Source organism: Salmo trutta, chromosome 22 (assembly GCF_901001165.1).
Source record: "Salmo trutta chromosome 22, fSalTru1.1, whole genome shotgun sequence".
NCBI lineage: Eukaryota > Metazoa > Chordata > Actinopteri > Salmoniformes > Salmonidae > Salmo > Salmo trutta.
In genome coordinates, this window is record NC_042978.1 from 26,782,574 (window position 1) to 26,795,552 (window position 12,979).

At 43.7% G+C, this 12,979-nt stretch overlaps 1 protein-coding gene across 7 annotated transcripts in view; it reads left to right on the forward strand.

Annotated features, from left to right (window-relative positions):
* LOC115158478 (disabled homolog 1) overlaps positions 1 to 12,979 on the forward strand; it is a 268,501-nt gene that overhangs the window by 212,415 nt on the left and 43,107 nt on the right. For all 7 annotated transcript variants that reach the window (XR_003868675.1, XM_029707465.1, XM_029707464.1 and 4 more), the window contains exons 3-5: positions 3,607 to 3,746; positions 4,321 to 4,419; positions 6,064 to 6,195. Coding sequence is in view for 6 of the 7 variants with exons in the window: in XM_029707465.1 (XP_029563325.1) it covers positions 3,607 to 3,746; positions 4,321 to 4,419; positions 6,064 to 6,195 (371 nt within the window). In the remaining variant the exon portion in view is untranslated. The remainder of the gene's footprint in view (positions 1 to 3,606; positions 3,747 to 4,320; positions 4,420 to 6,063; positions 6,196 to 12,979) is intronic.

Consider the following 12,979-nt stretch of genomic DNA (forward strand, 5'->3'; position numbering starts at 1 on the left):
AACTCTCCCTCTCTCACACCCTCTTCCTCATCACTCTCTCTCTCATCTCTAACTCTCTTTCCTCTCTCTAACCCCTTCTCTCTCACAACTCTCCCTCTCTCACCCTCTCTTTCTCATCACTCTCTCTCTCATCTCTAACTCTCTTTCCTCTCTCTAACCCCTTCTCTCTCACACTCTCCCTCTCTCACACCCTCTCTTCCTCTCATCTCTCTCTCATCTCTAACTCTCTTTCCTCTCTCTAACCCCTTCTCTCTCACACTCTCCCTCTCTCACACCCTCTCTTCCTCATCACTCTCTCTCTCATCTCTAACTCTCTTTCCTCTCTCTAACCCTTCTCTCTCACAACTCTCCCTCTCTCACACCCTCTCTTCCTCATCACTCTCTCTCTCATCTCTAACTCTCTTCCTCTCTCTAACCCCTTCTCTCTCACAACTCTCCCTCTCTCACACCCTCTCTTCCTCATCACTCTCTCTCTCATCTCTAACTCTCTTTCCTCTCTCTAACCCCTTCTCTCTCACAACTCTCCTCTCTCACAACCCTCTCTTCCTCATCCACTCTCTCTCTCATCTCTATAACCTCTCTTTCCTCTCTCTAACCCCTTCTCTCTCACAACTCTCCTCTCTCACACCCTCTCTTCTCATCACTCTCTCTCTCATCTCTACTCTCTTTCCTCTCTCTAACCCTTCTCTTCAACAACATCTCCCTCTCTCACTACACACCCTCTCTCCTCATCACTCTCTCTAACCCCTTCTCTCTCACAACTCTCCCTCTCTCACACCCTCTCTTCCTCATCACTCTCTCTCTCATCCCGCTCTCTCTCGCCATCTTTCTATCTCTCTCACCCCCCTCTCTCTCTGTGTGACAGATGTAATGGAGGATTCTTTCATTAGTTGTGTTAGGCACAGCAGGTCACAGCCTCAGCAGACATTTAATTACACCACACATGCACGCACACACACACTCTCTCTCACACACTCTCTAACTGGATGAATTCAGCTGTGACAGGAAAGGCTGTGATGGAGCATGGTAATAATATAAACCACTCAGCAAGAAAGTAATCCTAGAGCTATACACATCTACCTCCCCCTTACCTCTCCCTACCTCCCCCTTACCTCTCCCTACCTCCCCCTTACCTCTCCCTACCTCCCCCTTACCTCTCCCTACCTCCCCCTTTCTCTCTCTGTCTACCTCTCTTGGCATTTCATGTCGCTCACATGCCGGGGAGACATTCTAAAGGAAGGTGGGGGTGTCGTGTGTGTGTGAGTGAGTGAGCTGTGTAAGCTGTGCGTGCATGCCTATACAGTGCAGTGAAAAAGTATTTGTCCCCTTTCTGATTTTCTCTATTTTTACATATTTCTGATTTCTATTTATTTTACAAGGCAAATCAGTTAAGAACAAATTCTTATTTTCAATGACAGCGTAGGAACCGTGTGTTGTTCAGGGGCAGAACGACAGATTTTTACTTTGTCGACTCGGGGATTCGATCTTGCAACCTTTCGGTTACTAGTCCAACGCTCTAACCACTAGGCTACCTGCCACCCCGATACTAAATATGATCAGATCTTCAACCAAAACCTAATATTTGATAAAGGGAACCTGAGGTTCTTACTGTGGAATGCAGTGCTTGGTGTTCAGCAGGAATAATGGAACCCATGTCCTCCAAAATGTTGACTCAGTTTGCCGAAAAAGCACCTGGAAGCAGCTGGATGATCATCAAGACTCTTGGAAGAATGTCCTATGGACAGATGATTCAAAATTAGAACGTTTTGGATGACATGGGTCCCATTATGCCTGGTGAAAACCAAACACAGCATTCCACAGTCAGAACCTCATACCAACTGTCAAGCATGGTGGTGGTGGTAGTGTGATGGTTTGGCGATGCTTTGTTGCAACAGGACCTAGAAGACTTGCCTTAATAGAAGGAACCATGAATTCTGCTCTGTATCAGAGAATTCTACAGGAGAATTTCAGGCCATCCGTCTGTGAGCTGAAGCTGAAGTGCAGCTGGGTCATGCAGCAAGACAATGATCCAAAACACACAATTAAGTCTACATGAAAACAGCAGAAAAGCAACACATTTGAAGTTCGGGAATGGCCTAGTCAAAGTTCAGACCTAATCCCAATTGAGATGTTGTGGCAGAACTTGAAACAAGCAGTTCATGCTTGAAAACCCACAAATGTCACTGAGCTACAGCAGTTTTGCATGGAAGCGTGGGCCAAAATTCCTCCACAGCGATGTGAGAGAGTGATCAACAACTACAGGAAGTGTTTGGTTGCAGTCATTGCAGCTAAAGGTGGCACAACCAGTTATTAGGTGTAACCCCCCCCCCCCTTTAAAGGATTTAGATGCACTATTGTAAAGTGTTTGTTCTACTGGATATTATAGGTGAATGCACCAATTTGTAAGTCGCTCTGGATAAGAGCGTCTGCTAAATGACTTAAATGTAATGTAAATGTAAGGGTGCAATTACTTTTTCACACAGGGGCATTGGGTGTAAAATAACTTTATTTATGAAATAAATGAAATAAGTATTACATTGTATTATTTGTCCAATCAGGTCCCCTTTATTTAATATTAGATTTTGGTTGAAGATTTGATAACATTCAGTAATAACAAAAAATGCAAAAGTAGAGAAAATTAGAAAAGGGACAAATACTTTTTCACGGTACTGTATGTTCTGTTGGTCTGTAAGCGACAGCCAGTCATAGTGGCCGAAAAAAGGAGGATTAAATACTGCTATGGGTGTCAGGTAGCTTAGAGGTTACAGAGCAACCAAAGGATTGGCGGTTCGACTGAAGGGTTTCTGTCATCAGTACCTCAGTACTTACTTCCGTTGTTCTCTTCTGCAAGACACTTAACCCCTAAACACCTGGTCCCAATGCTTCCTGCCTGCCTGTCATATGTGGGTGGTGCTTCTAATCTCAGGGTGATGGAAAGGGGGTAAAGGTCCAGAGACAGCTGAAAGAGAGATCAGTCTAAACACTCATGCCCTGAGGATCTTTCTCTCTCTCTCACTCTCCTCCTCTCTCCCTCTCTATTGTCTGAGAGGAGTACTCTACTTAACACAGAAGATAACATAGAGAAAGGAGCAAGAACAACACACACACACACACATACACACTAGTACACACATTCAATACACACACAGAGACAATAAAGAGCATGTGGAGAGAGGGGAAACACAGAGAGGAGATAAGAACAAAATGTCATGCCATCATTCACTAGAATGGGGAGGAAGAGAGAATGGGGAGAAAGAGGGAGAGAATGGGAGAAAGAGGGAGAGAATGGGAGAAAGAGGGAGAGAATGGGAGAAAGAGGGAGAGAATAGGAGAAAGAGGGAGAGAATGGGAGAAAGAGAGGTTGAAGTGGGGACGAAGAGATGCACTGCAGCATGTTGACCTAGCAGTGTGTTTGTGTCTGTTATTTGAGAATGAGAAGAATACTGAAGCCATTTGCCAATCAAATGACAGCAGAATACTGTGTGGCTTTCTTGCTCTTGACTGTGTATTAATACTCTCTTTACAGCTGGATCATAATGAGAGGTGTGTATGTGTGTAGTCATGTGTGCGTACTGTACTGACCCTGTGTGTCTCTGTCTCTCTCAGGGCAGGATCGTAGCGAGGCCGGGTTGATCAGGCGGTTTAAGGGAGATGGCGTTCGCTACAAGGCTAAACTTATCGGTCTGGACGAAGTCACGGCTGCACGCGGAGACAAACTCTGTCAAGACTCCATGATGAAGCTCAAGGTGACTGTGTGTGAATGTGTTTAACCCTGAGGCCAGGGAATGAGGGGGAAGGGGAGGATGAAGATGGGTGAGAGAAGCAGTGAGGAGGAGGATTTTGGCTCCTATCTCTATTACATGCTGGGTAATTGTGCAAGGGCAGGATGGGCTGAAAAATTAGAGGGGTGCGGAGAAAGGAGACAGAGGCAAGGGGTGATGGGCGAAGGAGAAGGATGAGGACAGGGGTAAAGAGTGGAGGTAGATGGTCCATTGATCAACCTGTTTCCCAATTTGCTCATCCAGACAGAAAATCCATCCACACACACACACACACACACACACACACACACACACACACACACACACACACAGACAGTCACTTCCGATCTGTCCTCCTCTTCCAAATCAAATTTTATTTGTCACATACACATGGTTAGCAGATGTTAATGCAAGTGTAGCGAAATGCTTGTGCTTCTAGTTCCGACCGTGCAGTAATATGGAAAGCGAAGCGAGGCAGAGTACTTCCCTGCTCTTCTCCATCTAAAGTCAGTAATATGTGTATATGTCTCTATAACCCTGTCGTGTGTGTGTTCTGTAGGGTATAGCAGCGGCAGGGCGATCAAAAGGAGACCACAAACAGAAGGTGTCTCTAACTGTGTCCTTTGGAGGGATCAAGATCTTCGATGAGAAGTCTGGGGTAAGTTTCAGAGTGTGTGTGCGTGCTCCTGCATGCCTGCATGTTTGTGTGTATGTGCGTTTGTGTGTGCGTGTGCGTGTGTGTGTGTGTGTGTGTGCATGCGTGTGTGTGTGTGCATGCGTGTGTGTGTGTGCATGCGTGTGTGTGTGTGTGTGTGTGTGTGTGTGTGTGTGTGTGTGCGCATATGTGTGTGTAAGATATTGCTCCAGGGGGACAGGTGGACCTGTTAATGAGGCTGCTCTAAGGAGTCCCAGGGGAAATCAGGAGGACCTAATTGAAACCACCTCAGTAGATCAGAATACAGACCTGCTTTATCATCTGATTGGCAGAGAATAGCATCGCAGTCTGTCTTCCTCTGTGTGTGTCTTTGTGTCTGGTTACTGGGGGCTTTGTTTGTGGTGCCTCTTATGTGCCAGGCTGCCACTAGAGGTGTTTGTGTGTGTGTGTGGCCTTGCCTTTCAACATCCCACACTGCAACCATATTGCTTACATCCCCATCCCGTCCTCCCTCCCTATGGATAGATGAGTTGGATTGCTGGTTGGATGGATGAATGGATGGATGGATGGATGGATGGATGACCTCTCTCGTGGAGGAGGGAAGGTCATGGAGGGAGGAGCTGTCTGAGATTGAAGAGAGGAGCGAAGGAACAATCTCTCCTCCCTCCCCACAGAGGGCGGACGCTCTTTCTGTCACGGATGAATGGAACAGCCAGGAGGGGTGGAGAGAGGGCGAGGCCTTTAACAGAAAAATAAAAAGTGTGTGTATGTCATCCCCTCTCCAGCCCCAGCCTAGTACAAGACATCTGGGTTCCATGTCTAATCTACAGGCATGGGATGTGTGTGTGTGCGTTCATGCGTACTTGCATGTGATCACAGGGCCTCTCCTGCTGGTGGGGGGGGGCTCTTATTATTGTCAGGTCAGTCAATGGGAGTAATGATAATCATCAGCCTAGTTAATAAATATAGGACACATCAGTCACACAGAGTTACTGTCTCCTGTCGTACCACTATAGCTGCTGCTGGGTGCACTGTAGTACTGTCAGCTCTGTCAGAGCACTGTGTGGGGTTGACAGATGCACGTCTCTGTGTGTGTATTTGGGCTCCATGCTATGTTCTGAGATTGCCTCTGTCTGTAGTGTCACATCCAGGGAGTAAATGTAGTGATCGACTCGACTGCCTCCAGAGACGCGACTCTCATTGTCACATACATACACTGTCACACACACATGCACACGCACACACACACAGACACACAGTCCCAGCTCTGGTTCACTGGGACAACCAATGCCATCTGCCATGGGCACAGCCATCCCTCCTCTGGCACAAACCACTCTGGCTAAACTGGAGGGAGTAGGGGAACTAAAGACCGTTAAATGTAGCAGTCGGGAGTTTGTGTGTGTGTGTGTGTGTGTGTGTGTGGGTTGAAGAGGTCTAATCCCCCCCTCCTGCCTGGCACAGAAACACAACACAGAGGCTCACAGGGAATACTGGGACTGTATCCCTCTGTCTGGCCACTTCCTGCTGAGGGCTGCCTGAGCTCTGAATAGAACTACTGCCAGATCATCCTCTCCTCTTTCCTCTCATCTATTCATCTCTAGATCAATGGTTCTGTCTGTGATGACTTTGTGTTTCTGTCTCTCTCAGGTCCTCCAGCACCACCATGCTGTCCATGAGATCTCGTACATCGCTAAAGACATCACGGACCACCGAGCCTTTGGCTACGTCTGTGGGAAGGAGGGAAACCACCGCTTCGTAGCTATCAAGACCGCTCAGTCAGTGAGTACCACACAATTTGTGAATGTGTGTGTATGTCCATGATCCCTATTGCCCTCTGCTAGCCACGGGGAACATTGTCCTGTTTACATTTAGATAATGACCCTTGAATCAGCTCTCAGCAGATAGATACATGCAGAGCACAGTCTGCCCTGCTGCTGTGGCATGTGTGTGCGTGCGTGGAGAATAGCGATAGAGTCTATATTCTCACTATTTTGTTGTTGTCTGTGTCTTAAATTCCTGTGGGCAGGTTCTGCGTGTAGACACAGAATCTGCCGGGACGGAATGGGATGCGTGAAATAATGAGCTGCAGTAGTTTTGGTCTTTGGGTTTTCTTCACTGGTTATATGGACTAGGGGTGTGAACGTTTAAACATTAAAACATTTAAATGAAATTGGGATCATTAACGTTAAGAAAAAAAAACTAAACAAAAAACGATGTGATTTTTGTGGGTTCCTATTACAAAGTATGTCATTGCCCTTTTAAAACGCCACTGCCCCTGTTTACAACAACAAGAATTAAAGCTGCAAGCAGGTTCAAGTTGTGGGCCCACTGTGCCACCATCCTGACAAATTGGACACATCGCCCAAGGATGAGCTATTTCTGCTGTCCTTACCATGCTTGGAAAATATCAGAACTGAACATCAACCAGATCATGCAGAATGCTTTTGATGTATACTGAAAATATAAACACAAGAAGATTCGGTTCAGCATGTGAATGGAGAAGAAGCTCGTATACGAGGCTCCTACACATTAGTTAATTTAGCAACATTTTTACTTTGCATTCCACTTTCTTACATATCATATTTGATTGATGAGTTCGTAAGTTACCTTTTTGATTCAAATGTCACATGACCTGAGGACCTCTAACTAACGTTTCAACCGCGATGGCAAACATGAATGGTAATGGCGCCGACTCCAGTCCAACTGTTACAGAGCCTCATGCGGTCACACTCCCCACAGATCTTCAGAACCTCCGTACGGTTCCGGTCTCGGAAATTACAGCTACCATTGCCACTCAGCTCAAAACTGCCATTGATGCTGCTCTGGCCCCCTTCTCCTCCGTCCTAGATGGTGTCCGAGCCGCTGCGGATGAACAAGGCCAACCGAATTGACGGCTTTGAACATAACCTGTATGACTACAGTGACCATAGTATCACTTGAGAAAACGGTCGCCCGTCTGAGCTCCGAAAACTCAAAGCTGATTGACAAGGCTGATGAGCTGGAATCCCGTTCTTGCCGTTGCAATCTTCGTGTTGTTGGTATACCTTCTTGAGGACACCTTCGAGATAAAATCCTGTTAACGGGATTGGTTGGACAACAACCAGTGAGATCACACGGCGCACAATAAAAATAAAAAAAGCTCAAAATTCTAATTCAAGTATTACACGGCATTTTAAAGATACTCTACTCGTTAATCCAATCACATTGTCCGATTTCAAAAAGGCTTTACGGTGAAAACAAAACATTAGATTATTTTAGGATAGCACATTAGCAAAAAATAAATAAATGCCATTTTCCAATCACGGAGAGCCGTCACAAAACCAGATATACAGCTAAAATTAAGCACTAACCTTTGACAATCTTCATCAGATGACACTCCTAGGACATCATGTTAGACAATACATGCATTTTTTTGTTTGATCAAGTTCATATTTATATCCAAAAACCCAATTTTTACATTGGCGCGTGACGTTCAGAAAATGTTTTCTCCCCATAACCACCGGTGAATAGGCACATTCATTTACAGAAGAACTCATAAACATTGACAAAATTTATAACAATTATTTAAAGAATTAGAGATAATCTACTCCTTTATGCAACCACTTTGTCAGATTTCAAAATAACTTTACCGTAAAAGCACATTGTTCAATATTCTGAGTACAGAACTTAGCCTTCAATGCTAAGCTATACAGTTAGCCTACAACCACGGCGTCGACAAATCTCTAAAAATATGTTTGAAATATTTTCTTACCTTTGCTGATCTTCGGCGGAATGCACTCGGAAGGGCACCCACTTCCACAAGAAATGTTCATTTGTTCTGCAAAGTCCATCATTTATGTCCAAATAAGTCAGTTTTGTTGACCCACCCAGAACACTTTACAATGCCATGTGGCTTGGTCGCAAATCCATAGACGATATGTTGAAAAGTTCCATTACCGTTTCTAGAAACATGTCAAACGATGTTTACAATCAATCCTTTAGGGTATTTTTTTACGTAAAATTGCGATAATTTTACAACCGGGCAATAGGTATTCATCCCAGAATGATAATAACAAACAGCGAAGTCACGTGCATGTGCGCCACGAGACACCTGTCCTCAGACTGGCCACTGATTGACTGAGCCACAATTGTCTGCCCGGTAACAGGTGACGGATGAAACCAGTTCCTAAAGATTGTTGACAGCCAATGGAAGAGTTAGGAGGTGCAACGTAAATCCTATGTCACTGTACTTTTTCAAGGGATTCAAAAGAAAAACTATATTTCTAATTTCTCCCACTTCCTGATTAAATTTTTCTCAGGTTTTTGCCTGCCATATGAGTTCTGTTACACTCACAGACACCATTCAAACAGTTTTAGAAACTTCAGAGTGTTTCCTATCCAAATCTACTAATATGCATATTCTATTTTCTGGGCCAGAGTAGTAACCTGTTTAAATTGGGTACGTTTTTCATCCGGCCGTGAAAATACTGCCCCCTAGCCCCAAGAGGATACCAGAGAAACGTGAAGGAGGGGACTCAGTTAAGTTCATGTCAGAATTCTTCGCGGATGTGCTAGGTCCGGCCATCGTTCCATCACCCCGAAGATGGATAGAACTCACTGCATTGGCCCCTCCCCAGAGGGTGGAGACGACAACTCCAAGCCTAGAGTGTTTATCGTCCGTTTTCACTACTACGGTGACAAGGAGCGCATCCTCCAGAGGCAGGGCACAGACCAGCTACACTTCTGCAGATGCAATGTGTTCGTCTTTCCTGACCTCAGCTCGAATGTCGCCAATAAAATAGTTAAATTCTTCGATGTGAAACGGAAACTTCATGTGAAAAAGGTGAAATTCTCACTCCGCTTCCCTGCTCGTCTGCACATTGAACATGCCGAGGGGAAGCTACAATTCGACTCACGAGGACGCCCAGGATTGGTTCGAGAGTCACTTATGGGCCGTATCTTGGATCTATGACCTACTATTTTGCCAGGTAGCATGCATAGCCTAGACTCTAAGTCGAAGGTATTTTTTACTTTTACAGAAGGGCATTTCTTTTTCTCCTTGTTGCCATTAAAAATTACTGATACTGTCTTGTATGGTTGTCATTTAAGCTACACATTTGGGAGGTCCTTTTTATTTGGCTAGATGGCTAATGTGGTAATGCATGGCTACAATTCCAGGCTTTTGCAGAGCTTTCCTCTTTTTTTCTTTATTTTCGTCTAGATACTTACTGAAGGACATTTCACCACTTTATTACGCCCTATTGATCATTCGTATGTGTACAGACACTCGGCCTGTTTTCTTTTTTGTAACAGGATAACATACTGTGGGACACTTATTTGGCCATCCTTAAGACTGTGTTGCATGTATGTGTTGCACTGATTGAAGACTCCCTCAGTCAGGACAATTCCGTTTCACTGTTATCCTTTCGCGGGGGTGTGGGACGCTACCGTCCCACCTGGCCAACATCCGGTGAAATTGCAGAGTGTGAAACTCAACAAAACAGAAATTCTCATAATAAACATAGATAAAAGATACAAGTGTTATACACCAGCTTAAAGATAAACTTCTTGTTAATCCAACCACTGTGTCAGATTTCAAAAAGTCTTTACGGCAAAGCAAACATGCGATTATCTGAGAATAGCATCCAGTAGACAAATCATTACAAACAGTAACCATCCAAGTAGAGGAGTAACAAAAGTCAGAAATAGCAATAAAATGTATCACTTACCTTTGATGATCTTCATATGGTTGCACTCCCAAGACTCCATGTTACACAATAAATGTTTGTTTTGTTCGATAAAGCCCCTCTTTATATCCAAAAACCTCAGTTTTGTTGGTGCGTTTTGTTCAGTAATCCATTGGAACAGCAGATAGATGAAAAATCAAAAAAGTACCATAAACGTTCGTAGAAACATGTCAAACAATGTTTATAATCAATCCTCAGGTTGTTTTTGTCATAAATAATCGATCATATTTCAACCGGACAATAGCTTCGTCAATAGAAAAGGAAAAACAAGAAAGGCACGCTCCCAGTCACGCGCAGGACTCATGTCTGGAAATGTCCACTGTCCTCTCATTGAAAGTGGTGTTTCTCCCTCATTTTTCAGAGTAAAAGCCTGAAACAATGCCTAAAGACTGTCCACATGTAGTGGGATCCATAGTGATCGTGAACTGGGTCATAAGTCTTTGTATGGTGGATAGGCTTTCAATGGAAAAACAGCCATTTCAAAATATTAGCACTTCCTGGATGGATTTTCCTCAGGTTTTCACCTGCCATATCAGTTCTGGCATCCTCTTATAGCTCCTTAATCTTGAAAGGCTGGTCCCGTATGCGGGATCAACATCCAGCAAAAAATCAGAGCGTCATATTCATAACCTAACCATAACCAAATCTAATTAAAAAAAATTCTCAAACATAGGACTATTTTACACCGTTTTATAGATACACTTCTCCTGAATCAAACCACATTGTCCGATTTCAAAAGGCTTTACAGCGAAAGCAAAACATTACATTATGTTAGGAGAGTACATGTTAGGAGAGTACATCGTCAACCACATGCATCACCAACCACATGCATCACAAATAACCAAAAAACAGCTAAATGAAGCACTAACCTTTGACAATCTTCATCAGATGACACTCCTAGGACATCATGTTACACAATACATGCATTCTTTTGTTCGATAAAGTTCATATTTATATATAAAAACAGCATTTTACATCGGCGCGTGACATTCAGAAAATATTTTCCCTCAAATGCATCCGGTGAATCAGCGCTACAATTTACTAAATTACTATTCAAAAACATTTTTAAAATGTAATATTGTCATTCAAAGAATTATAGGTTAACATCTCGTGAATGCAACCGCATTGCCAGATTTAAAAATAACTTTACTGGGAAATCACACTTTGCAATAAAAGGGGATTCTATGCTCAGAAAAATAGGCTAGGTGATACAGGTTAGCGCCATCTTGGAACCATCTAATATCAAATATACTATTGTATACTATTGTAAATATTCCCTTACCTTTGATTATCTTCATCAGAAGGCACTTCCAGGCATCCCAGGTCCACAACAAATGTAGTTTTGTTTGAAAAAGTTAATAATTTATGTCCCAATAGCTTCTTCTTGTTAGCGCGTTCCGAAGGCTACTCAAAATGTACTGTAGCACGCGGGACTTGTCGTCACGAATGTGCAAAAAATATATATTTAAGTTCGTTCAAACATGTCAAACGTTGTATAACATAAATCTTTAGGGCCTTTTTCAACCAGAGCTTCAATAATATTCAAGGGGGACGATTGCATTGTCTTACTAAACGTTTAGAAAGGGGAGGGTAGCCATGGGCGCCCGCATCATAGTAGTAATAGCCCTCCCCCTGTGACCAACTTCCAAAGCCTCTCTTTCGGTCAGTTTGTACCATAGAAGACTCAAACCACTTTGTAAAGACTGTTGACATCTAGTGGAAGCCTTAGGAAGTGCTCAATGAATCCTAACTCACGGTGTGTTTTATAGGCAAAGTGCTGAAGGTGAGTCCACAAATCAGATTTCCACTTCCTGCATGGGATCTGTCTCGGGGTTTTGACTGCCATATGAGTTCTGTCACAGACACCATTCAAACAGTTTTAGAAACTTTAGAGTGTTTTCTATCCAAATCTACTAATTATATGCATATCCTAGCTTCTGAGTTTGAGTAGGAGGCCGTTTAAAATGGGCACGTATTTTTTTCAAAATTCGCTGTAGCGCCCCCTATCCTTAAACTCACAGACATTATTTTAACAGTTTTGGAAATGTTAGTGTTTTCTATCCAAATCTACCGATTATATGCATATCCTAGCTTCTGGGCCTGAGTAGCAGGCAGTTTACTTTGGGCACGCTTTTCATCCGGAGGTGAAAATAGTGCCCCCTACCCTAGTGAGGTTATGGGGTGTGTGTTGACCTTCTTTACTGTTTTGTGAATGCCTTTTCAAGTGTATTTCACGACTGTGGCTATGGAGCCTCTCCGCGTTAGGATAAGAAGGTTTTCTTTTTATATTTTATATCGTATATTTTATACCTAACACAGGTTTCAATAGCGTTTCTCCTTAAGAAGGGGAAAGACTTCCTGTTCTTCATTTAGTCCCCTAAGTCTCCTTAATGTGGATGTAAAGGTGCTGGCGAAGGTGATAGCGAGGCGTCTGGAAGTAGTCTTACCAGGACTCATATCACAGGAACAAACCGTCTTTATAAAGGACAGATATTCATTTTTTAATATTCAGATGCTGTTTAACATGATTTATTGTAAACAATTATCCAACTCCCCTGAGGTGGTAATCTCCCTAGACGCAGAGAAGGCATTCGACAGAATTGAGTGGGAGAACCTATTTGCTGTTCTTAAAAAATTGTATTTGGGGACAAATTTAGCTCATGGATCCATCTCTTGTATACATCTCCCCAGGCCAGTGTCTGTACCAATGACACCCGTTCTGATTATTTTGTCCTGGAATGTGGGACACGCCAAGGCTGCCCACTGTCCCCTTTATTATTTGCTGTCGCAAATTGAGCCCCTTTCAGTAGCTTTACGGGCATCCTCCTCTTTCCAAG